At 42.4% G+C, this 23,354-nt stretch overlaps 1 protein-coding gene across 2 annotated transcripts in view; it reads right to left on the bottom strand.

The window, feature by feature from the left end:
* The window catches only part of LOC307129194 (uncharacterized protein), a 55,824-nt gene that overhangs the window by 27,108 nt on the left and 5,362 nt on the right, over positions 1-23,354 (bottom strand). The window contains exon 2 of one of the 2 annotated variants that reach the window (XM_079821408.1): positions 7,027-7,185. In XM_079821408.1, coding sequence (XP_079677534.1) covers positions 7,027-7,185 — 159 coding nt within the window. Of the gene's footprint in view, positions 1-7,026; positions 7,186-16,428; positions 16,552-23,354 lie in introns of both variants that reach the window. The other variant, XM_079821409.1, reaches the window with a different exon arrangement.

Genomic DNA, 23,354 nt, shown 5'->3' with positions numbered 1-23,354 from the left:
CAAAAATACAAGCATGTACATACAAGTTGCTCAGATATTATGGTAGCCCAGTTTGTGCTGAATACAGTGTAATTACACTTTTGCCTTTAATATGTTTCTAAGCAACTGAAAAAAAACACAAATGTCAGACCATGTTAAAACTTCTAAAGGGCCCCAAAACAGCTCAGACACCTAGGGGTTAAAGGGGCACTTCAGCGCTGGGAAGATGATGAATGTGTATTTAAACTGTGTCATTTATGTAGTAGAAATGTGAAACTATTTTTGAATTTGGTGCCTTCTAGACTGAGAAAAGACAGAAAATGTATTTTTGTCTCATGTAGATGAAAGACAACAACTCCCAGAATGCACTTGCTTCGCTGCCCTTCAAGGCCACTCCCTACATCTTCCCTATTATCTTCATAATAATACAAAAAATTTGTTCAGTTAGAGATAAACAATTGTCACGTACTGCTCTGAGACAGAGGGTTGAGGATCCAAACGCAGCTTTATTAAAAGGTAATCTCGTAGTCAACAAACTCGTAGTCAACAAACAGGTAAGAGGTCATAACAGGTAATCAGTCCAATACAGCAAACAAGACAAGAGAGACAGGCAAACGGGTAATCCACGGAACAGGCAAGAAATCCTAAACCAGAGACATGAAACTAGGGAAACGCTCAGAAATGCAGTTTACAACAAACAAGACTTCACAGTGAATGAAAGAGTGAACATGGTTTATATAGGCTGGGGTAATGGGGTAATGAGGTGATGAGACACAGGTGCAAACAATGAGTGATGATGAGTCCGGGCAAAGGATTGTGGGTAATGTAGTTTGTGATGGAGTGACAGTCCGGGGTGGAGTGCCCTCAGGTGGTAATCAGGGGCACTCTCACTGGTGATTGTGACAACAATACAATTAAAAACTGAACGTGTCTTTTCAATAAAGTGTGAGTGAACCGAACGAAAGTCACGAGAGCTGACAAACGCAGCAGCAGGAGTCAGATCTCATTCAGCACAAGGAAGTAAGAGCTGAGGTAAGCGCGGCATTCATTCTCAGCACGTGTCCAGTCTGGCGCATTTTCTGATCGCATATGGAAGCTAAACTTTCATAGGAATTCTTTGAAAAGTTTAAACACTCTCTTTGCTCTGCACCACTCCGGTATTAATGCCAGAGGCTGAGCCGAGCGCATTTACATTCTGTGAGTGAGATCTCTCCCCTTTGGGCTGGTTGATAACATGCGGAACAGCTCCCTCTACTGGCTGTAGTCTTTAGCCTCTGGACAAAAAATCCTCCGATGACGCAAAATGAAGATATTTGCGTCATCGGAGGATTTTTTTCCAGAAATAAAATGCATAATTCTATCATCTCAGGGGGATATGAGGGGGGAAAGTACCATAATTCAAATATACTAGGGGTTTCTACTGATACAAAGCCTAATGCTAAATCACTGAAGTTACCTTTTAAGCAATGACTTAAACATTTCAGCAGTCTGAGCTGTTCTGATTTTGGAGTCAGACCTGAGTTTCAGTAGTCATGTCAAAGTAATAACTAAATCAGCATACTATCATCTGAAAAATATATCAAGAATTAGATGCTTTGTTTCCAGACAAGACTTAGAGAAACTCATTCATGCTTTCATCACCAGTAGGGTGGACTATTGTAATGGTCTTCTCACCGGCCTTCCCAAAAAGACCATTAGACAGCTGCAGCTCATACAGAACGCTGAGCAGAACCAGAAAATATGACCATATCACACCAGTCCTCAGGTCTTTACACGGGCTTCCAGTTACATTTAGAATAGATTTTAAAGTATTATTACTGGTATATAAATCACTTCATGGCCTAGGACCTAAATACATTGCAGATATGCTCACTGAATACAAACCCAACAGATCTCTCAGATCATCTGGATCAAGTCAGTTAGAAATACCCAGTAGCGTACCGTGGGATCTCAGTCAGGGCCTTCACTAACAATTAACACACCCCACGCCGCTGCCATAACAACACCACACAGACCGACACATCCAAAATACAATCATGCACTGTATGCACTACTATTACGAACCCCGCTTTCAAAGTGTTCGTTGGGAAGGGGGCAAGCAATATAAGGACACGCGAGACAAAAAGGCAATTTAACTGTTTATTGATAACGTTACCACTGCACTAACGTGTCACCATTTAGGCAACTGATGAAATGAATGAAAATCAACTCACTGACACAAATACTCATAAACAAACAAACAAAAAACACAGACCAACAAGAACATCGAAAAAACACATCGAAAAAACTCGTTGCACAGCCCGTCATTTGCAGAGGCCATAGCTTATTTCACATAGATCGCTCACAACCCGCGAACCGTTCAAACGGCTGATGACATCAGCGGGGGGTAGCGCCGACACATCGCTGGGCCTCTGGGGCGTTCTATCACTACACATAAACATTTGATTGGCTGATGACACACGTCAGTCAAAGTTATAATCCAATGGAAAATGGCAGCTTCAACTGAAGGATAGCTATACCTCTAGTATTGGTCCACGGAGCTGTGATGCATTTAGATGATGAAAATACAGCTCAGCCTCACAAAAAAGAACCACATTCTTTCTGGAAACATAATTGTAACGTACTGAAATAGACAGTAATTGAATTTAGACACATTCAGACACACATTAATGTAATTATGAAAAAATATATATGTTTGATTTTGACAGGGCCAGTAGAGAAGGCCCTGACAGCACACCACTGGAAATACCAAGGGTTCACTCAAAGCAAGGAGAGTCTACTTTTAGCTATTATGCCAGCCGTAGCTGGAACCAGCTTCCTGAACAGATCAGATGTGCTCCAACAGTAGCCACTTTCAAATCCAGACTCAAAACACATCTGTTCAGCTGCGCATTTACTGAATGAGCACTGTGCTTTGTCCGAACTGCTTGCACTTTAATTTATATGTTTCAATTTAACCCAGTTTTTATTTTTATTTTTAATTATAAGTTAGGAGATGGGAGAGCGATAAATCGGAATCCCTCCGGTGCGAGGACGATCCGTTTAGATCTGCTCTGACGGATAGATCTGTATAGCCTTGGTGGTTCAGTCCAGGAAGATTTGTCTGTAAGGATAATGTTACCTGACAAATATTTTTAACGTAAACCTGACTCTCCATTTTCTTCCACTTCAGATAGGGGTTATACTATATACATTTATATTTTAATTTAATTTCTGTAAAGCACTTTGAATTGCCACGGTGTATGAAATTTGCTATACAAATAAACTTGCCTTGCCTATATGAACAGGTGGGTCTTAAACAACGACTTAAACATTTCAGCAGTCTGAGCTGTTCTTATATGAACAGGTAGATTATTCCAGAGGTTAGGAACAGCCCATGAGTGGCTCGATCACCTTTATCTTTTAACCTGGATCTCGAGGAGCGTCTGATTGGACGACCTCAGTGCTTTAAAGGTGACATGAACTGGCTTTTTTTATTTTGTTATACTGTTGTCTGAGGTCAACTTATGACGTTTGCGTGGTTTTATTCAGAAACATCATAATAAATAAGTAATAGGGTATTTTCTGCCTTGGTTTTGAGGCTTTCTGAAAAACGATTTTGATGGGCGTGCCGCACTGAAGACTTGGAAGTAAACGCCCATGGCTAGGATTGGATAAGATTTGCATATTTAATGAGCTTCAGCTCCCCTCAGTACATGTGGGAATCGTCTGGGGAAACACTCACAGGGCTCATCAAACAAACACAATGATTCATCTCTCATCCACCCGTGATTGATTGGAATGTTATTTTTGTATTGGCCGGCCCGATGTGAATATAACCGCTAACCGTACACACACACACACACACACACACACACACTTTGTGAGCACTGGCGTTACAAGTCCGAGTCTGATCACTAATGAACCAATAACACCTTCTCCGTGACCGCGTGCTAAGGTATGTCATCAATAGATATCAAACGATCTGTAACAATGCAATACTAACATATATAAAAACATGTTTTACTCACATAAGTGTGTGTTGCCCCGTTCCTGTCGGATCCAATATAAGGCACAGCATTGTGTTTTAATCTCACTCCTTCTGCAAATCCATTCTCAACCTGTATCTTGTTTACATTCGATTCAGCGGTGAAATTAAGCGAAAAAACGTGCAATGACTTTACCACGTGAGCTGGAACTTCATTAAAAATAAAGTTCAACCACTCATTCCTAATAGTACAATCAGAAGGAAGCTTATGCAGGGACTGTGTCAGCGCTGCTGCTTTAAGTCAGACAGTCTGAGCTACTGAAATGCTTCTCATAAAGTGTGCAGTTGGCCCGAGGTTCATCATGAGTTACTGGACAGACCCATTGATACCTTTTTGAAATTCAGCTCTATATCTGGAGATCCTCTTGCGTTCAAACGGTGGACGCGACGCAAGCTCCACATGTTTTTAAAAAAACTTGCAAGTTTTTGGCACAGCGCATGTTCTCGAGACTCCGCCGCTATGGCAACAAAGCCGCTATAACGCAATCACGCCAAATTATCTTCTCTACTACTTATTGTGAAATTGATTTCTTTTTTTTTTCTATCAGTATTCTCCGCAAAGCAAAATCCGTATGTGAACTATGTGTGGACCTATGTAAAATACTGTAAGTATTGGTTTGATACGGCACAGGTGGCAACCCTACCCCTTTTACAGGAGTGTGGACATGTAAAAGCTCTGATAAACAAGAAGGCGCCAACCCGTTCAGTGAAGCAATAGATGAACTGAGGCATTGTCATTTGTCAGATTTGTACATCATTCGCATAACAATTAGGTAGAAGCACAGGTATAAATCTCAGAACTGGGAATAACCACAGTAAATAAAACAGGCAGATGACCTGAAATACATGTGTATTCGATTTCACTGATGGTTATACATAGATCATACACATGAACACAGGGACGGGACGCAATGTGAGTGGAGAAATGGCTGGTTTGGAGACCAACAATAAACTCATGCCAGCTCTCACAGTCCTGGACTCTGATGATGAATTTTTTCTGGACAAAACCAAACCACTGTCAGACCCAACAGGTATGGAGCTAGTTGAAAATACTGTTAATGCCACTTGATAAAACTCACTTTTGAGAAATGCACAAATGAGTGGAAAGAACTGCGGAAGTTCAATTCAGGGACATGCTGACGCCTCCGATATAGGCAAGACAAGGCAAGGCATTTTATTTCTAAAGCACATTTAAAACAGCTACTGCTGACCAATAAACACATAAAACACATAAAACTGACAGGAGGACCCAAATGAATAAAATTACATTGATTCAAAAAAAGAGAAAAAAGGTGTGTCTTTAGTGCAGATTTGAAGCTTTCAACATTGGAAGAGAGCCTAATAAGGACCGGCAGATCATCCCACAGATGTGGAGCAGCAACAGAGAAGGCATGATCTCCTTTTAACTTCAAACGAGTCCGCGACACGGTAAGCATCAACCTGTTTACAGACCTTAAGGGCCTGTGCCCGGTTGCATAAAGCACCTTAAGTTTTTCCCTTAAGTATGAGACTTATGGCGTGATTTCCCCTTACCTAAGTGAATAATTTAAGGGTGTTGCATATAATCCCTTAAACTGTTCTCTTAGGTAAGGGAAACTATTAAGTGTTTCACGACTGCGACCCAGGTTTTACCGTTATAAAATGTTATTGTTGCCATAGACACACATACTGCACATGTTAACCCTAGCTTTAAAACAATGGATAGGCCTACAATAGATAAAGAAAACGAAAAAAGAAAGCCAAATTGGACAGAGGAGGAGAAGTGTATACTTCTTGATGAATATGGGAAAAGAAAAGCAATTTTAAAAAGCAAACTCAATCTCGTTATAACTGCTGCCAAAAAGAATAAACAGTGGGAGGAAATAACGGAGAAAATTAACGCCCGGAATCTAGGTGTAGAGAGGACAGTTTCGGAGGTCATAAAAAAAATGAAAACTTCTCTGTGGTGGCAAAAAAAGAAGAGGGAGTCCAACAAAACTGGTAAGGAAAAAAATCTAGTTTTTTTCTTGTTTTCTTCGCAACGAGGGCGTTTTGTTACCGTATCACTGAGTCAGAGAGCTAGCGATAACAAAACTGCAGGTGGAGGACCACCGCCTACAGAACTATCGGCTTTTAACTAAACTGTTTCAAGACATCATTGGGGCGGACTCACCTGTCCTGGCTGGCATCCCTGGCGGTTTAGAGAGTGAAGCTGAGACTCAACCAGAGGAATATGACACGGAGTGAGAGAACATTATTGTCTTAAATCAAATAAAACTTATCACTGCTGAGGTTAAACATTTTGAAGATCACGACAGACATAATAAAATAATGCTGATTGCAATTTGTTTCACAAGTTAGACCTTCCCAGCAATCAAAGCAGCTGCAGAGCGCAAGCAGTACACCAAACCAGGCAGCAAAGTGAGGTTTTATTGCTTCTTAATTAACAATTATTTCAGTCTATTGTTAAATTGACTTAGAACAGCCTCGATATTATTTTTTAGATTTTTCATAATTCCTCCAAAACACTTGTGAATTGCAGAAAGACGCAAATAACCTCTCCAGCCACTACAAGAGAAGAAGTGCTGGAACTGCAGAGAGACGTCCTACAGCTGCAAAAGACAAAACTGCAATTAGAGATCGAAAAACTTAAAAAGGAGAAGGAAAAATCAAGAACTTTATAATTTCATTCTTAATAACAAACTAATGCAGCTTCAAAGTGAAGGGAAAATAACAATCACATCAATTGACGAATAAAAACATTTTGTGACAGATCTGAAAAGTTTTGTATTTATTTATGGAATTATAATAAATATATTAACAAAATACCAATAATAATACTGTCACAGACACGTCAGGTTCCACCCTCCACCAATCACAGCGCACTCCATCCCCAGAGTACTGATCACTATCACCTGCACCTCATCATGGCACTCATCACCAGCACTATAAGAAGCACACGCACACAGCACTCCACGTCCGGTCTCGTTCGCATATACTTCTGCCTATACTTACCTCAAGGACTCTACTACTGATACTACCTGTCTCCAGCGTGTCTCCTTCCTTCCGTGTTCCTTGTCTGCTGTGTGGGTGTGTTCCTGTCCGTCCCTCTGTACTCCAGCGATCTCCAGTCTCCAGCGATCTCCAGTCTCCAGCAATCTCCAGTCTCCATTTACCTCCAGGCTCCAGCGTCATTCCCCCTTCAATACAAAAGACAGCAACTCTCTCTCTCGTATCACCATCTTATCTACCAACAACCGGTCTACTCACCTGCTCCACATCACATGCTCTACTGTGGTCAAATAAACTAACCATACCTGTTTACATCTGTGTCTGCCTCCTGTCTACTTGTAACAGAAGACCGGACCCCTACCGAGATCCAGTATGAGCCAACCGGATCCCTTCCAGGAATTGGTAGATGCGCTTCGGCGTACATTTCCTCCACAACCCACTCCAGTTACTGTTCACTCACCTGCACCAGCGAACACCAACCCATCTGTCAACAACCCTCCTTCACTACCTCCGTATGCTAATCCCATGGCCAAACCGGCGCCCTACTCAGGATCGGCGGAGAATTGCAGCGGCTTCCTGCTGCAATGCACGCTGGTCCTGGAGATGCAGCCGCACTTGTACCCGAGCGACACTTCCAAGATAGCCTTCATTATCTCTCAGCTCAGCGGCAAAGAATTGATGTGGGCCGATTCCATCTGGTCACAACAGGGTGCGGTAACGCAATCATACACAGCGTTCATTTCCCACTTCCGGGAGGTGTTTGGGAAGCCAATCACAGATTCGTCAGCTGGTGAGAAACTTTATAATCTAAAACAGGGATCCATGTCTATTTACGATTATGCTTTGCAATTCAGAACGCTTGCAGCAGTCAGCGGATGGAATGAACAGGCACTAATAACTACATTTCGGCAAGGATTGGAACCTCGGGTACGGCTGCATCTCGCTGCATGCGAGGACTCCATCGGCCTTGAGAAGTTCATCCAGCATTCCATTCGCTGTGCCACTCGCATGCAGGCGTGCATCCAAGAGCACCAGGACCAGTATCCCTTCAACGTGCCCTTCCGCCGATCCGAACCCGTCAGCTCCCCAGAACCAGCCCACGAACCCATGGAGTTAGAGAACTCCCGACTAACCCCTGAAGAACGCCCCCGTCGGCTGACCCTACGTCTCTGTCTGTATTGTGGTGAACCTGGGCATGTCATAGCTGCATGCCCCACACGACCTCCGCGACCCATGGTGAGTGCCATTATTCCTGCTGATCATAAAATGAAACCACTGTCGTCACCCTTACTGCCGCTAATGTCTCCCTTTCAGTGGTCGCGCTCCTCGACTCGGGGTCAGCCGGCAACTTCCTCTCCGGTGCCATCTGCCGCCAGTTACGCCTCAAGACCACTCCGTCTCCGACCACCTACAGGATCAGCTCAATAACCGGAAGACCCCTTTGTCGCAAGCACGTCCGTACCGTGGCTGGACCAGTCACTCTCCAGGTTTGGCTTTTACATCGGGAAGAGGCTCACATGCTGGTTCTGGAGGATTCGACCGCTGACGTGGTTCTGGGGCGCCCCTGGTTGGAGCAGAACAACCCTACCATCTCCTGGAAAACGGGCGAAATCCTGAAGTGGGGCGACACTTGCTTCTCACAATGTCTGACTGAACTTCCTCTTTCATCCTCATCTCTGCCTGATCTGACTCTCTGTGCCACATCCATCGAAAGTCCAGTTGAACAACGCTCCGTCGATGTTCCTAAGTGTTACGCCCCCTTCAGCGATGTCTTCTGCCCGCAACGGGCTTCCAAGCTGCCTCCACACCGGCCATGGGACTGTGCCATCGACCTGCTTCCAGGTGAACCAGTACCAAGGGGTAAGATATTTGCTCCGGGAGTTTCTCCATCGATTCGTCCTAGTCTACATCGACGACATCCTCATCTACTCCCGGAGCGAGAGGAAGGTGGAATCCATCACAACCTGGCCAGAACCCACCACTATAAAAGAACTCCAGCGCTTCCTAGGTTTCTCCAATTTCTATCGACGATTCATCAAAGGTTACAGTTCCATCACTCATCCACTCACCAGTATGTTACGCAACAAGCCCAAGTCTCTGTCCTGGACCCCGGCAGCCACCAACGCCTTCTGCCACCTCAAGAAAGCCTTCACCACCGCTCCCCTCCTAGTCCATACAGACCCGGAAAAGCCCTTCGTCGTGGAGGTGGATGCCTCCACAACCGGTGTTGACGCCAAGTAGACTCCATCCATGCGCCTTCTTCTCCCGCAAGCTCAGCCCGGCGGAGGTCAACTACTCCATCGGTGACAGGGAACTTCTCGCAGTCAAGCTTGCCTTGGAAGAGTGGAGGCATTGGTTGGAGGGAGCCAAACATGCGTTCCTGGTGCTTACAGATCATAAAAACCTTGAGGATCTTCGATCAGCCAAGAGACTAAACCCCAGACAAGCCCGTTGGGCCATGTTCTTCTCCCGTTTCAATTACACCATCTCCTATCGTCCCGGTACCAAGAATCTTAAAGCTGATGCTCTCTCCCGTCTTCATGCCCCTGACGAACAGATCAAAGAACCAGAACCCATTATTCCAAGCTCCCTCATTGTAAGTCCTATTACCTGGTCCGAAGAAACCATTCCCTCCTCCAATGCATCCACGAGCCCTCCGCCGGGCTGTCCACCTGGCTTGCTGTACCTCACTCGGACACGACGCACTCCCACCATTCACTCGGCTCACACGTCACTCGGTACTGGTCACCCGGGGGTCAATGAAACCCTCTCGTTGCTAAAAGAACGCTTCTGGTGGCCAGGGATGGCAAAGGATGTCAGAAGGTACGTGCAGGGCTGTAGGGAGTGTGCCATTTCCAAGTCTCCACGTCATCTTCCAGCTGGTAAGCTCCTTCCTCTGCCCGTTCCAGAACGCCCATGGTCACACCTAGGAGTAGATTTCATCACTGACCTGCCGGTCTCAGACGATAATACCACCATCCTAGTGGTAGTTGATTGTTTCTCCAAATCGTGTCGTCTAATCCCACTCCCAGGTCTGCCTACTGCCATGGAAACAGCCGAAACACTCTTCAATCAAGTTTTTAGATACTTCGGAGTACCTGAAGACATAGTATCCGATCGAGGTCCCCAGTTCATATCCCGAGTATGGACATAGTTCTTCTCGCTCCTGGTGTGGCCGTTAGCCTGACGTCGGGGTATCATCCACAGTCAAACGGGCAGACGGAAAGGAAGGTTCAGGAAATTGGCCGCTTCCTACGTACCTTCTGTCATGACCACCAGGACTCTTGGAACCAGTTCCTAGGTTGGGCCGAGTACGCTCAAAACTACCTGAAGCAGTCGACCACTGAACTCACCCCATTCGAATGCGTACTCGGTTTCCAACCTCAACTGTTCCCCTGGATTGGGGAACCCTCCGACGTTCCTGCTGTGGACTACTGGTTCCGAGAGAGCGAGAGGGTCTGGGACTCAGCTCATCATCAGTTGCAACGGGCCCTGCGCAGACGCAGGATGGTCGCGGATCTTCGGCGTTCTGACACCCCCGTCTTCCAACCTGGTCAGCTGGTGTGGCTTTCTACCCGAGACATCAGAATGCGTCTGCCTTGCAAAAAGCTGAGTCCCAGGTTCATTGGCCCGATCCCCATCACCAAGCAGGTCAACCCGGTCACATATCAACTCCGTCTGCCACAAGGGTATCGTATACATCCTACTTTCCATGTTTCACTACTCAAAGCTCACCATCCCTCTGTATCCATCCCACGGCGTCTGGGTTCTCGGCCCTCTGGAGCGGGCCGTGGAGGGGGGGGTACTGTCACAGAGAAGTCAGGTTCCACCCTCAACCAATCACAGCGCACTCCATCCCCAGAGTACTGATCACTATCACCTTCACCTCATCAGGGCTCTCATCACCAGCACTATAAGAAGCACACGCACACAGCCCTCCACGTCCGGTCTCGTTCGCATATACTTCTGCCTATGCTTACCATTATCATTTGTTCGATATGCTTATCATTTGTTCGATTGCTCCTGTCTCCTGATCGATTGCTCCTGTCTGCCTGCTGTGTCTGTTGCTCTGTAGCTCAAGTCTGTAGCTCTGTAGAGCCTTGCTTACGTTTGAATCTTTATTTTGATATTTCCTCTTTCTTCTACTGCTAAATATAACTTACTCATCACCATACATTGTTTAAAAATTGCCTATCACGTTAAATTTGACATCGCTAGCTTTTAATCTAAATCACCATCACACGTTAGCATTTCGTTAGCCTGTTAGCTTGTTATCTCTGCACCCGGGTCTCCCTTTTTCTGAGTTCATAACTTGGATTAGTAAATTGTGTCCAGCAAACGATTGTGGTAAGTGGTAAGTTGGATTAATCAACAAACACGGTAAGTCATGTCTTCTCCTGTCATTATCACCTGCACTGCATGTCGCATGTTTAGTGTAGGCTTCTCCGCTAGCGAACAGGGCTTCACATGTGATAAATGTAAGGAGATAGTTAGGCTGATGGAGAAGATTTCAGAATTAGAAACACGCATCCATACTTTATCTGAGAGTAGTGAGGATGTAACAGTTTTAGACACTGATTTGGATGCAAATAGCTTAGTGAACTCTGTACATTCTTCGGTTCCGGCTGCAGGGCCCTCCCAGCAGGGAAACTGGGTAACAGTGAGGCAGCATAGTCGCAGACCAAAGAACTGCTTTTCCGTTCCAGTTAGAACATCAAACAGGTTCTCCCCTCTCAGTGAAGCACCCACTGAGTATCCTGTTGAAAGTGCCCTAGTCATTGGCGATTCTATTACATGGAACGTGAAGATAGAGACACCAGCCACCATAGTCACTTGTTTACCGGGAGCCAGAGCACCTGACATCAAAGCAAATTCAAAAGTGCTGGCTAAAACTAATCGTAAATTCTCTAAGATTAAAATTCACGTCGGCACTAATGATGTTCGACTTCGCCAGTCGGAGATCACCAAAATTAACATTAAAGAGGTGTGTGAACTCGCTAGTACGATGTCTGAGGCTGTTTTTTGTTCTGGACCGCTCCCTGTAAAAAGGAGTGATGAGATAGTTAGCAGACTATCATCACTCAATGGCTGGTTGTCTAAGTGGTGTCTGCAAAATAACATAGGGTACTTAGACAATTGGAAAAGTTTTTGGGGCAGACCTGACCTGTTGAAGAAGGATGGCATCCATCCCTCTTGGGGTGGTGCCGCTCTTCTCTCTAGTAATTTGGCACATAGTCTTAGAGCTAAACCTTGACTCACTAGGGCCCAGGTCAGGAAGCAGACAAACTGGCTAAACCGACCGTCTGCTAGCTGTCTCACGTTACCGGAGTCAGATAAATCCCAGCACATAAAGACTCTTTCACCTAGATATTATCATATAGAGACTGTGTCTGTTCCCTGAATTAGTAAATACAAAAAAACATCAAAACCATTCAACAGTAAAAATTTAATTGACGTCCAACAAATAAACAAAAGATATAATACAGATGAACAATTGATAAAGCTTGGGTTGCTGAATATTAGATCCCTATCCCCAAAAGCGCTTATTGTTAATGATATTATTACAGATAATAATCTAGATGTGCTCTGTTTGACAGAAACCTGGCTAAAACCTGACGACTACATTACTTTAAATGAGTCCACCCCCCAAGATTATTGTTATAAACATGAACCGCGTCTGAAAGGTAAAGGGGGAGGGGTTGCTGTAATTTATAATAATATCTTCAGTATTACTCAGAAGTCTAGTTTCAAATATAATTCCTTCAAAGTTTTGGTGCTTTATGTAACGCTATGTAGTGTACACGATAAAACCCGTTCAACATTTGTGTTAGCTACTGTATACAGGCCACCAGGGCATAATACAGACTTTATCAAAGAATTTGCTGATTTTCTATCAGAGTTAGTACTGGCTCTAGATAAAGTACTAATTGTTGGTGATTTTAATATCCATGTAGACGACGGAAAAGACGTATTGGGATTAGCATTTAAAGACACACTAAACTCTATTGGAGTTAGGCAACACGTGTCAGGAGCCACTCATCGCCATAATCATACTTTAGACCTAATATTGTCACATGGAATAAATGTTGATACCGTTGAAATTCTGCAGCAGAGCGATGACATCTCAGATCATTACTTAGTATCATGTATACTTAATTTAGCTAAGGTTGCAAAGCCGCCCCCTCGCTTCAAATATGGCAGGACAATCACTGCCGCTACTAAAGATTGCTTTTTAAATAATCTCCCTCATCAGTATCATCTGCTCAGCATCCCAGATAGCTTAGAAGAACTCGATGTTGCAACAGAAACTATCGACTCTCTCTTTTCCAGTACTTTAGACACAGTTGCTCCTCTGCGCTTAAAGAAGATTAAAGAAAATAGTCCAACGCCGTGGTACAACGAGCACACCCGGGCCCTTAAAACAGCAGCCAGAAAAATGGAGCGCAGCTGGAAGAAAACAAAATTGGAGGTATTTCGTAATTCGTGGAAAGAGCACATGATCACATACAGAAAGGTCGTAAAAACTGCTAGATCTGCTTATTTCTCAACTCTCTTGGAAGAAAACAAACACAACCCAAGGTATTTATTCGATACAGTGGCTAAATTAACCAAAAATAAAGCTTCAACTTCTGATGATTGTAAACAGCACAGCAGTAATGACTTTATGAACTTCTTCACATGTAAGATTGATAATATTAGGAACAATTTTTTAACCATGCAGCCGTCTACTACAGCATCACATCAGACAGAGCATTGTAGTGTCACTGAGGAAAAATTACACTCATTTACTGCTATAGGAGAAGAAGAATTGACTAAACTCGTTAAATCATCAAAATGTATGCTCGACCCTATACCGACTAGGCTATTAAAAGAGATGCTACCAGAGGTCATAGATCCTCTTCTTAATATCATTAATTCATCTTTGTCATTAGGATATGTACCGAAAACTTTTAAGTTGGCTATTATTAAACCACTTATTAAAAAAACGCAACTTGATCCTGCAGATTTAGTCAATTATAGACCAATCTCAAATCTACCCTTTCTGTCAAAAATACTTGAAAAGGCAGTGTCTTCACAATTATGTTCCTTTTTAGAAAGAAATGGTATCTGTGAGGATTTCCAGTCAGGATTTAGAGTGTATCATAGCACTGAGACTGCTCTCGTCAGAGTTACAAATGATTTACTCTTATCATCTGATCGTGGCTGTATCTCTCTATCAGTGTTACTCGATCTTAGCGCTACATTTGATACTATCGACCACAACATTCTTTTGAATAGACTCGAAAATTATGTAGGTATTAGTGGAATTGCATTATCATGGTTTAAATCATACCTATGCGACCGTTATCAGTTTGTAGTAGTAAATGAAGATATGTCACACCGATCGCAAGTTCAGTATGGAGTACCACAAGGCTCAGTGCTGGGACCGCTACTCTTCACCCTGTACATGCTACCACTGGGAGATATCATTAGGAAGCATGGCGTTAGTTTTCATTGTTATGCTGACGATACTCAGCTCTATATTTCTTCACGCCCTGAAGAAACTTACCAATTCACAAGATTAACGGAATGCATAGCTGATATAAAACATTGGATGACCGGTAATTTCCTGCAACTCACTTCAGAAAAAACTGAATTTTTAATTATTGGACAAAAAAGCTCCACAAGTAGTAGCCTAGAATACTGTCTAACACTTGATGGCTGTTCTGTCAAGTCCTCGTCGTCAGTGAGGAACCTGGGTGTTCTCTTTGATACCAATCTCTCACACACACACACACACACACACACACACACACGTCGTCAGTGAGGAACCTGGGTGTGCTCTTTGATACCAATCTTTCGTTTGAAAGCCACGTCTCTAGCATCTGTAAAACTGCTTTCTACCATCTTAAAAATATATCTAAATTACGGCACATGCTCTCAATGCAAAATGCTGAACAGTTAGTTCATGCGTTCATGACCTCAAGGCTAGATTATTGTAATGCTCTACTGGGTGGTTGCCCTGCTCGCTTAATAAATAAACTCCAGCTGGTCCAAAACGCAGCAGCTCGAGTTCTTACTAGAACCAGGAAGTATGACCATATTAGCCCAGTTCTGTCAACACTGCACTGGCTGCCTATTAAACATCGCATACATTTTAAAATCTTACTTATTACTTACAAAGCACTAAATGGTTTAGCTCCCCAATACTTGAGCGAGCTCTTAACATTTTATACTCCATCACGTCTACTGCGGTCTCAAAATTCTGGCCAGTTGATAATACCGAGAATATCCAAATCAACTGCAGGCGGTCGATCGTTTTCCTATTTAGCTCCAAAACTCTGGAACAGTCTTCCTAACATTGTTCGGGAAGCAGACACACTCTGTCAGTTTAAATCTAGACTAAAAACACATCTCTTTACTGTGGCATACACATAAAACACTTTTTCAATGAAATGATTGTTAGGCTGCATTAACTAGGTCAGCCGGAACCGGGAACACTTCCCATAACACCTGATGTACTCGTTACATCATCAGAAGAATGGCATCTACGCTAATGATAGTCTCTGTTTTATCCCGAGGTTTACTGCAGTCAGCCGGATCCGGGCCGTATCCAATTCAGATGGTGGACCTGCGCCCAGAGAAGACCAACACATGACCCTGAAGTGTCTGCAGAGACCGTGATTAGACTCCCCCTGCAACTGCCTCATCGACACGGCATCGCAATAAACCCGTCTCCGGCGTGTTGACTCAGATTGTTCGAATATTACAATTAAATAATACTTAAATCGATATGTCATCCTCAATAGACCCGTCTCCAGCGTGTTGCCTCCGATCATTCGAATATTGCACTTTAATAATTATTTAATCAACATCATCCTCAATAAACCCGTCTCCAGCATGTTGCCCCCGGTCCCTCGAATATTCTGATCTATTATGACCTCTGAGCTGTAAAGCTGCCAGAATAATAATAATAATAATAATAATAATAATAATAATAATACGCTGTTTGTTAATTGTCCAGAGGAGAACTGGCACCCCGAGTGAGCCTGGTTTCTCCCAAGGTTTATTTTTCTCCATTAGGTCACCTGATGGGGTTTTGGTTTCCTTGCCACTGTTGCCTCTGGCTTGGCGTGCTCAGTTGGGGACACTAAATTTTTCAAATAAACATCGAAATAAATCTAAATAATAAACTAAATTAACCATTTAAACTAAATTACTGATCGAATTATTGATCTAAAGCCCACACTGTCGCTGTGTGATGATTGAGATGGGCTGATGACATCAGCGTTTTTTCCGGAGTGGCTATGCAGCTGAATAAAATTATGCTGCATTATTTTCCTGTTTAACACTGTAAAGCTGCTTTGAAACAATCTTCTTTGTGAAAAGCGCTAAATAAATAAAGTTGACTTGACTTGACTTGACCTCAAGGACTCTACTACTGATACTACCTGTCTCCAGCGTGTCTCCTTCTTTCCGTGTTCCTTGTCTGCTGTGTGGGTGTGTCTCCAGCGATCTCCAGTCTCCAGCAATCTCCAGTCTCCATTTACCTCCAGGCTCCAGCGTCATTCCACCTTCAATACAAAAGACAGTAACTCTCTCTCTCGTATCACCATCTTATCTACCAACAACCGGTCTAATCATCTGTTCCACATCACATGCTCTACTGTGGTCAAATAAACTAACCATACCTGTTTACATCTGTGTCTGCCTCCTGTCTACTTGTAACAAATACCAAATACTCATATATAATATTAATACTATAGCACTATAAATTAGAGCACTATAAAGGCTACTTTAAATTGCAACTGCTACTATCTACATTTTATCATTAACATTACTACTATTAGGCTAATGATACATGGTATTATCAATATTACTACTGCTGCTGCCGACATTTTATTTTTAATATCAGGCTACTAGTACAACTATTGCCATACTATACTAATTAAAGAATGCATTTACGATGACAACAAATACAGCCCGTTGGAAATCTTGTTGATTTGCTTCATGAGCCTCTTCTTCGATATCATCTTCCTCTTCAGAATACATCTTGGACATGATAAAAAGAACAACGCTGGCCACAATAATTTAGCAGGCCCTTGGAGGCTGAACGTGCAGTTCGCTGTGGACACAGTGAAATCTGCGTTTAAGCTATCCGATCGTCCTCTCAACTATCGACTTTGTGTGTGTCAACGCATTTTTGTATCTTTCCTATAAGATCAAACGATGACCATAATTATCAACAAGTCACAATACATTTTAATACACTGAAAAAATTATATTATGTTAAGACAAAATGTTTTTACTTAAAGGTCCCGTGGCATGAAATTGTCATTTTATGAGGCTTTTCAACATTAATATGAGTTCCCCTAGCCTGAATATTGTCCCCAAGTGGCTGGAAATTTTGATCGGTGTAAACCGAGTTCTGGCTGTCTTTCTCTGCCTTTGAGAAAATGACAGCCCAGACGAGCTGATCTGGAATTTTCCTGTTATGACTTCATAACAGGAACGGTTACCTCCCCTTCCTCCGGCCAGAGAATGTTGCACGCCCATGTGAGCGCCATATTAGTCCTCGAGAGATCATGGTTACATGTGTTAAAAAGTTGGCAGAATAAGGAGGAAGACGGACTCGGCATGACTGGGGCTGGTGTTTATTCAGAACTCTCAGATACAAACACAATAAACTCGCGCTGACAGCGCTCTTACAACTCTGTACAATATCACTTTGTTTGTTAGCAATCGCTCCGTCTCTGGTCCATTGATGTCCGGTTCGCGAACAAATCATTCTTTTGAACCGGTTCTTTTTAGTGAACCGGTCAAACCAGTTCACCAAATTGGACTGAATCGTTCTAAACTGTTCGCGTCTCGAGTCAGCGCTGATCCATCATTTACTATGGATCAGCGGTGTAGCTCAAACAGTAGAGCATGGCGCTAGCAACGCCAAGGTCATGGGTTCGATTCCCAGGGAAAGCAAGAACTGACAAAATGTAAAAATGTGTACCTTGATTGCAATGCAAGTCGCTTTGGATAAAATGCATAAATGTAAAAGTAAATGTGCTAAAGTTACTAACTTTCTGATATGAGTGACAGACAGCCCCTCCGACTAGAAATAAAAGAATATCCTGAAGTAAATGCTAGTAACTACAACAGTTCACTGAACTGAGACGTGCTGAGAGAAGTGAACTCAGGTCTCTCTGGCAGCAGGCTCGTGCCTGGGTGCCTCGTAGACCTTGTTAAACCACGCCCCCTCCGCTACAAGATCTGATACTCATTTCAAATACAAACATGTCAGCAAATCACAACAGTGGCCGTTTTTACTGAAGTCTCACAGCAGACACGCCCCTTGAAACAGGGCATTCAGCCAGAGGGCAAACAGCAATATAGAAAAAAACGCCTTTTATTTCTAAATTATGACATTTTATGATGCAAAAATCATACTAATAATATAAGTACACCTCAGGAAACATTATAAAATAATAGAAAAATGCCATGCCATGGGACCTTTAATAATTTTCAACTTTTTTAAGGCTTGCTTTTTTTCTTATCAGTGCCAAAGAGACTCAAATAACTGTCGTTTTTATCATTCAGGAAAGTGTTATACATCATTATAATCTGTTAAGTTTCTATTTCTTTAGTACAGTCACAATAAAAACAAATAGGGCTCGGGCGTCTGACATCATTACCTTGCGTGGCGGCCATGTTGATGGCCTCATTTGCTGCTACTCGGACTACTGCGCACTGTTTATAGACGTGCTCTCTCTCAGTCGTGTGTCTTAATTTGGCGTTATTATTGGAAACCATGATAAACCGTTGCTGCATTGTGGGGTGTAACACTGCATCACATAATCGCCATGGGAAAAAGGTCGAAAATGGATTAACTTTCCACCGCTTTCCTGCTTGGAGACGCAACCACGGAGACCAAGTATCCGAGGTAACAAAGAGTCGTCGGCTCGCTTGGATCGCGGCTGTAAGACAAACTGTTACCTGGGGATATGGTGTTGACTGATCGTGATTGGAACCATCCGCAACAAGTACACTATTTTGTCAGATAAGGTAACGATTCACATGGTGTTGCCAAGCAAGGACGAAGACATGACATTCCTCTATAAGATTGTGTCTGTATGTTGTGCTCTGACAAACATGAGCCCTAGCGTTGTGCTGAAATAAATGTGCATTAAATACAGCCATAAGTGTCTGTTGCATCCATACCCACAATCTTCACAATAAATATATTTAAATCAGTATAATGTGCAAAAGCAAGAAGTGTCACATAATCGCAATAACCGTATAATGTGCAAAAGCAATAAGTGTCACACAATCGCAATAACCGTATACTGTGCAAAAGCAAGAAGTGTCACACAATCGCAATAACCGTATAATGTGCAAAAGCAAGAAGTGTCACACAATCAGATATTTTTCAGTGTTTATTTGCAAGTAGTGCAACCTGAGAACACAGAGCGGTGCAGAATGCTTCAAGGTAAAAGGTTGACGTTACATAGGCTTCGTGGTCTGCAGCTCCTGAACCATAGACTGTAAAAAAATATGGACGACGCGACTCCATTGACTTCCGCTGACCAAAGTTGAAGCTTTCATAGGCCCGTTCACGGCGCTGACATCTTGGGACCGAGTCTGCGCAGTAGCGATCTCGGGACCGGAGTTGCGCAGTAGAGAACAGGAAGTAGAGGCGCGATTATCAAAAGCCCGCCCACACTCTCACAGATGCAGAACAATTCATTATGTTGGTGTGAAATAAACAGTTATGGAAGTGTAGAAATGAAAGCTAAAGCTCCAATCTCCTCACAAAAATCCAGAAAAAAGTCTGTTAGTGCCTCAGTGACAACTTCACTCAGAGAAGCCGTCAATCTCAGCTGTCAATCATGACGTCACACCCCCGTTTTTATAGCATCAAATAACTCACTAAAACTAAACTTATTTAAAAAACGAACACTTGAAATGAAATTATTGTAATAAAAACTGCCTAAAATGACAGAAACCATCTTTAGGAAACAATTATTTGAAGTGTAATTAAATAGTTTAGTGTGTCTCGCGCCCATTGAAATACATGGAGAGGCGGGGTTTAGGAGCTATACTGGGACCGGCCACCGGGGGGCGATCGAGGCGCGAAAGCTTCAATTTCTGACTGGAGCACTACAGGCTTGTCCTGAACCCATCCATTTGTGAACTGCAAATTTCATATGAATCCAAACCATTAATAGTTCCAATTTTGTCCATATACCGGTCCCTGGCTTCCCTGTTTAACGTATCCCGGTAAATTCCACATCCTTTTCGGGATTTTAACATAGTTTTTCTTTCTCCCAACTCTGCTTCTCCTCGTTCGATTTGCTGTATGTTTACATTCGCGAGGCCATCAACATGGCCGCCACGTCCCAGAATGCAACGCAGCGCCCGAGCCCTATTGTTGTGCTTTTTGCAAAATAAATAAATCAAACATGATGCGCGATCTGCAGCCTCTCTGTCAAAGATGTTCTATCAGGTCTTCAGAAAATGACCTCTAGCTTAGTGAATTCTTGTCTTACAAACATGAGACATGTGTCTGAAGAAACGGTCAGGGGATCTCTGGATAATCCGTAATTCGTTTGGAGTTATAAAACGAAAATACCGTTTTTCTGTTTTTTGTTTCAAAACGAAAAACCAAATAACCGTTTTTGGTGTCAGAATCAAAAAACGAAAAACCAATTAAAAACGGTCCGTTTTTCGTTTTGAACTTCAGTCAGTTCGTTTTTCGTTTATAAACCAAAAACGGAAGTCACGTGGTCTATTCCTTTTTTGGAAGCGAAAGTTACCGATAACACTTTCAAAATAGAAGTAACTATGGTTAACGAGGTGATTGTAGACTAACTATAACGTTTTTTAGTGCCACTAAAGTAGCACTGGGTGTGAGAAAAAAAAAAAACACTTAAGTTAACTGAAATAAAAATTAAAACTAATAAAATAATAACTCTGGCTGTTAGGGAGAATTAAACATTTGTAAGAACATTGGTGACCTGTAACTTCAGATTAAGACAAGTGAACTAATTTTATATGTAGCTTAGGATAGCAGGAAGCCTATTTATTTATAAGTTTCTATTATTTAATTCACATTTTAGTTTTGTAACATATGTCTTGCTATGTGGAAGCTCAACCAGCAGAGGTCACTCTACCCCCTTCTGCGCACCGACTCTTTCTGTGGGACAACAGGCAACAAGGGTTTGACCTTTTGACTTGACTGTTTATATCAAAGAGAAGGCAAGCACTGCTACCAACAGAAGCTAATCACTGAGTTTGAAGGGTGTGCAGAACTTCACGTGCCTTCCAGCTCCTCTTTCTATGGCACTATAGCTGTTAAAAACTCCCAGCTTCCACCATCTACTGTTACCCCTTCTGTGTCAAAACAAAACTCTTCCAAAACAAATCTATAAAGTTGTATTCCTTTTATTTTCATTCGCATTTTTCTCCAGTGTAATATACTTATTATGTTAGTAAAGTAGATGAAATATTTTTTATGCAGCTTGTAGTTCTCATTAGTTATGTAGACCTACTTGTGTGTGAAACCTAGCCTTACTCAGTCAAAAATTATCTCTAGCCCTGGGACTTTCAGATCTTTTAGTGCTTTTTTGGGTTTAATTCTGTTTGATGAACCACCAGGGAAAGGCAGTGCTCTGTACTCTTGGTACTTGTGTAAAGTAAAATAAAAGTGAAGTTAAATTATTCAGTTTTGGTACTCTGGTACTACCCTAGTACTCGTGTCAGGGCCTCCCAGAGTTTCCCCAATACCTGGAGGATGTGAGCCTGTGCACTGTGTGCTGGGTTTAAGGACTGATGATAGTAGCAAGACTGGCCCCAGTCACCTACCATCACTCTCTCTTCAAATAAATGCTGGACTGGCAGGACACCACTCCTTCCTCCGGCACCATAAAAGGGCCTTTGTTGTCACTTTCAGATATTTACATCATGGTTTATGGTAAGCCACATCTTTGAATTGTGGCACTACTTTTGTGGAATTGGATGATGTCAACTTATGTCTTTAAATACAAATGTACATCATAATGTACAAAGGTACAGTGAAGCAGGGCTCTGCATTGCAACTCTTTCACTTGCATATATGCCCTTAAATGATTTACAAGCATATTGGGTCAGTGAAGACTAAAACCTAGGCAAGGCAAGGCAAGGCAAGTTTATTTATATAGCACATTTCATACACAGTGGCAATTCAAAGTGCTTTACATAGAAGAAATTAAAAAATAATAAAAAGAAATAAGAATAATTAAAACAGTTAAGAAAAAAATAAAATAAAATACAGTACAGTACAGTCGGACGAACATTGGCACAGTGCTCATTCATTAAATGCATAGCTAAACAGATGTGTTTTGAGTCTGGATTTGAAAGTGACTATTATTGTAAAACGAGTAAAAACCATGTGAAAATCACCCATTAAATGAAGCCTCTTCTAAAGATGTGTTTTTCATTTATAGGCCTATGCAATGTGAACATGGTTGTACAGTGGTGGTCCAGACACAAAAAAATCTCTGTAAAGCTGCTTTGAAACAATCTACATTGTTAAAAGCGCTATATAAATGAAGATGACTTGACTATAACATTTACAGTAGGTTTTAGTCTTCACTGACCCAATATGCTTGTAAATCATTTAAGGGCATATATGCAAGTGAAAGAGTTGCAATGCAGAGCCCTGCTTCACTGTACCTTTGTACATTGTGATGTACATTTGTATTTAAAGACATAAGTTGACATCATCCAATTCCACAAAAGTAGTGCCACAATTCAAAGATGTGGCTTACCATAAACCATGATGTAAATATCTGAAAGTGACAACAAAGGCCCTTTTATGGTGCCGGAGGAAGGAGTGGTGTCCTGCCAGTCCAGCATTTATTTGAAGAGAGAGTGATGGTAGGTGACTGGGGCCAGTCTTGCTACTATCATCAGTCCTTAAACCCAGCACACAGTGCACAGGCTCACATCCTCCAGGTATTGGGGAAACTCTGGGAGGCCCTGACACGAGTACTAGGGTAGTACCAGAGTACCAAAACTAAATAATTTAACTTCACTTTTATTTTACTTTACACAAGTACCAAGAGTACAGAGCACTGCCTTTCCCTGGTGGTTCATCAAACAGAATTAAACCCAAAAAAGCACTAAAAGATCTGAAAGTCCCAGGGCTAGAGATAATTTTTGACTGAGTAAGGCTAGGTTTCACACACAAGTAGGTCTACATAACTAATGAGAACTACAAGCTGCATAAAAAATATTTCATCTACTTTACTAACATAATAAGTATATTACACTGGAGAAAAATGCGAATGAAAATAAAAGGTATACAACTTTATAGATTTGTTTTGGAAGAGTTTTGTTTTGACAC

This window comes from Gobio gobio, assembly GCF_949357685.1.
Source record: "Gobio gobio genome assembly, chromosome: 7".
In the NCBI taxonomy this organism is placed as follows: domain Eukaryota; kingdom Metazoa; phylum Chordata; class Actinopteri; order Cypriniformes; family Gobionidae; genus Gobio; species Gobio gobio.
The sequence above is the reverse complement of the archived record's forward strand: the minus strand, read 5'-3'. Positions and strand labels throughout refer to the sequence as shown.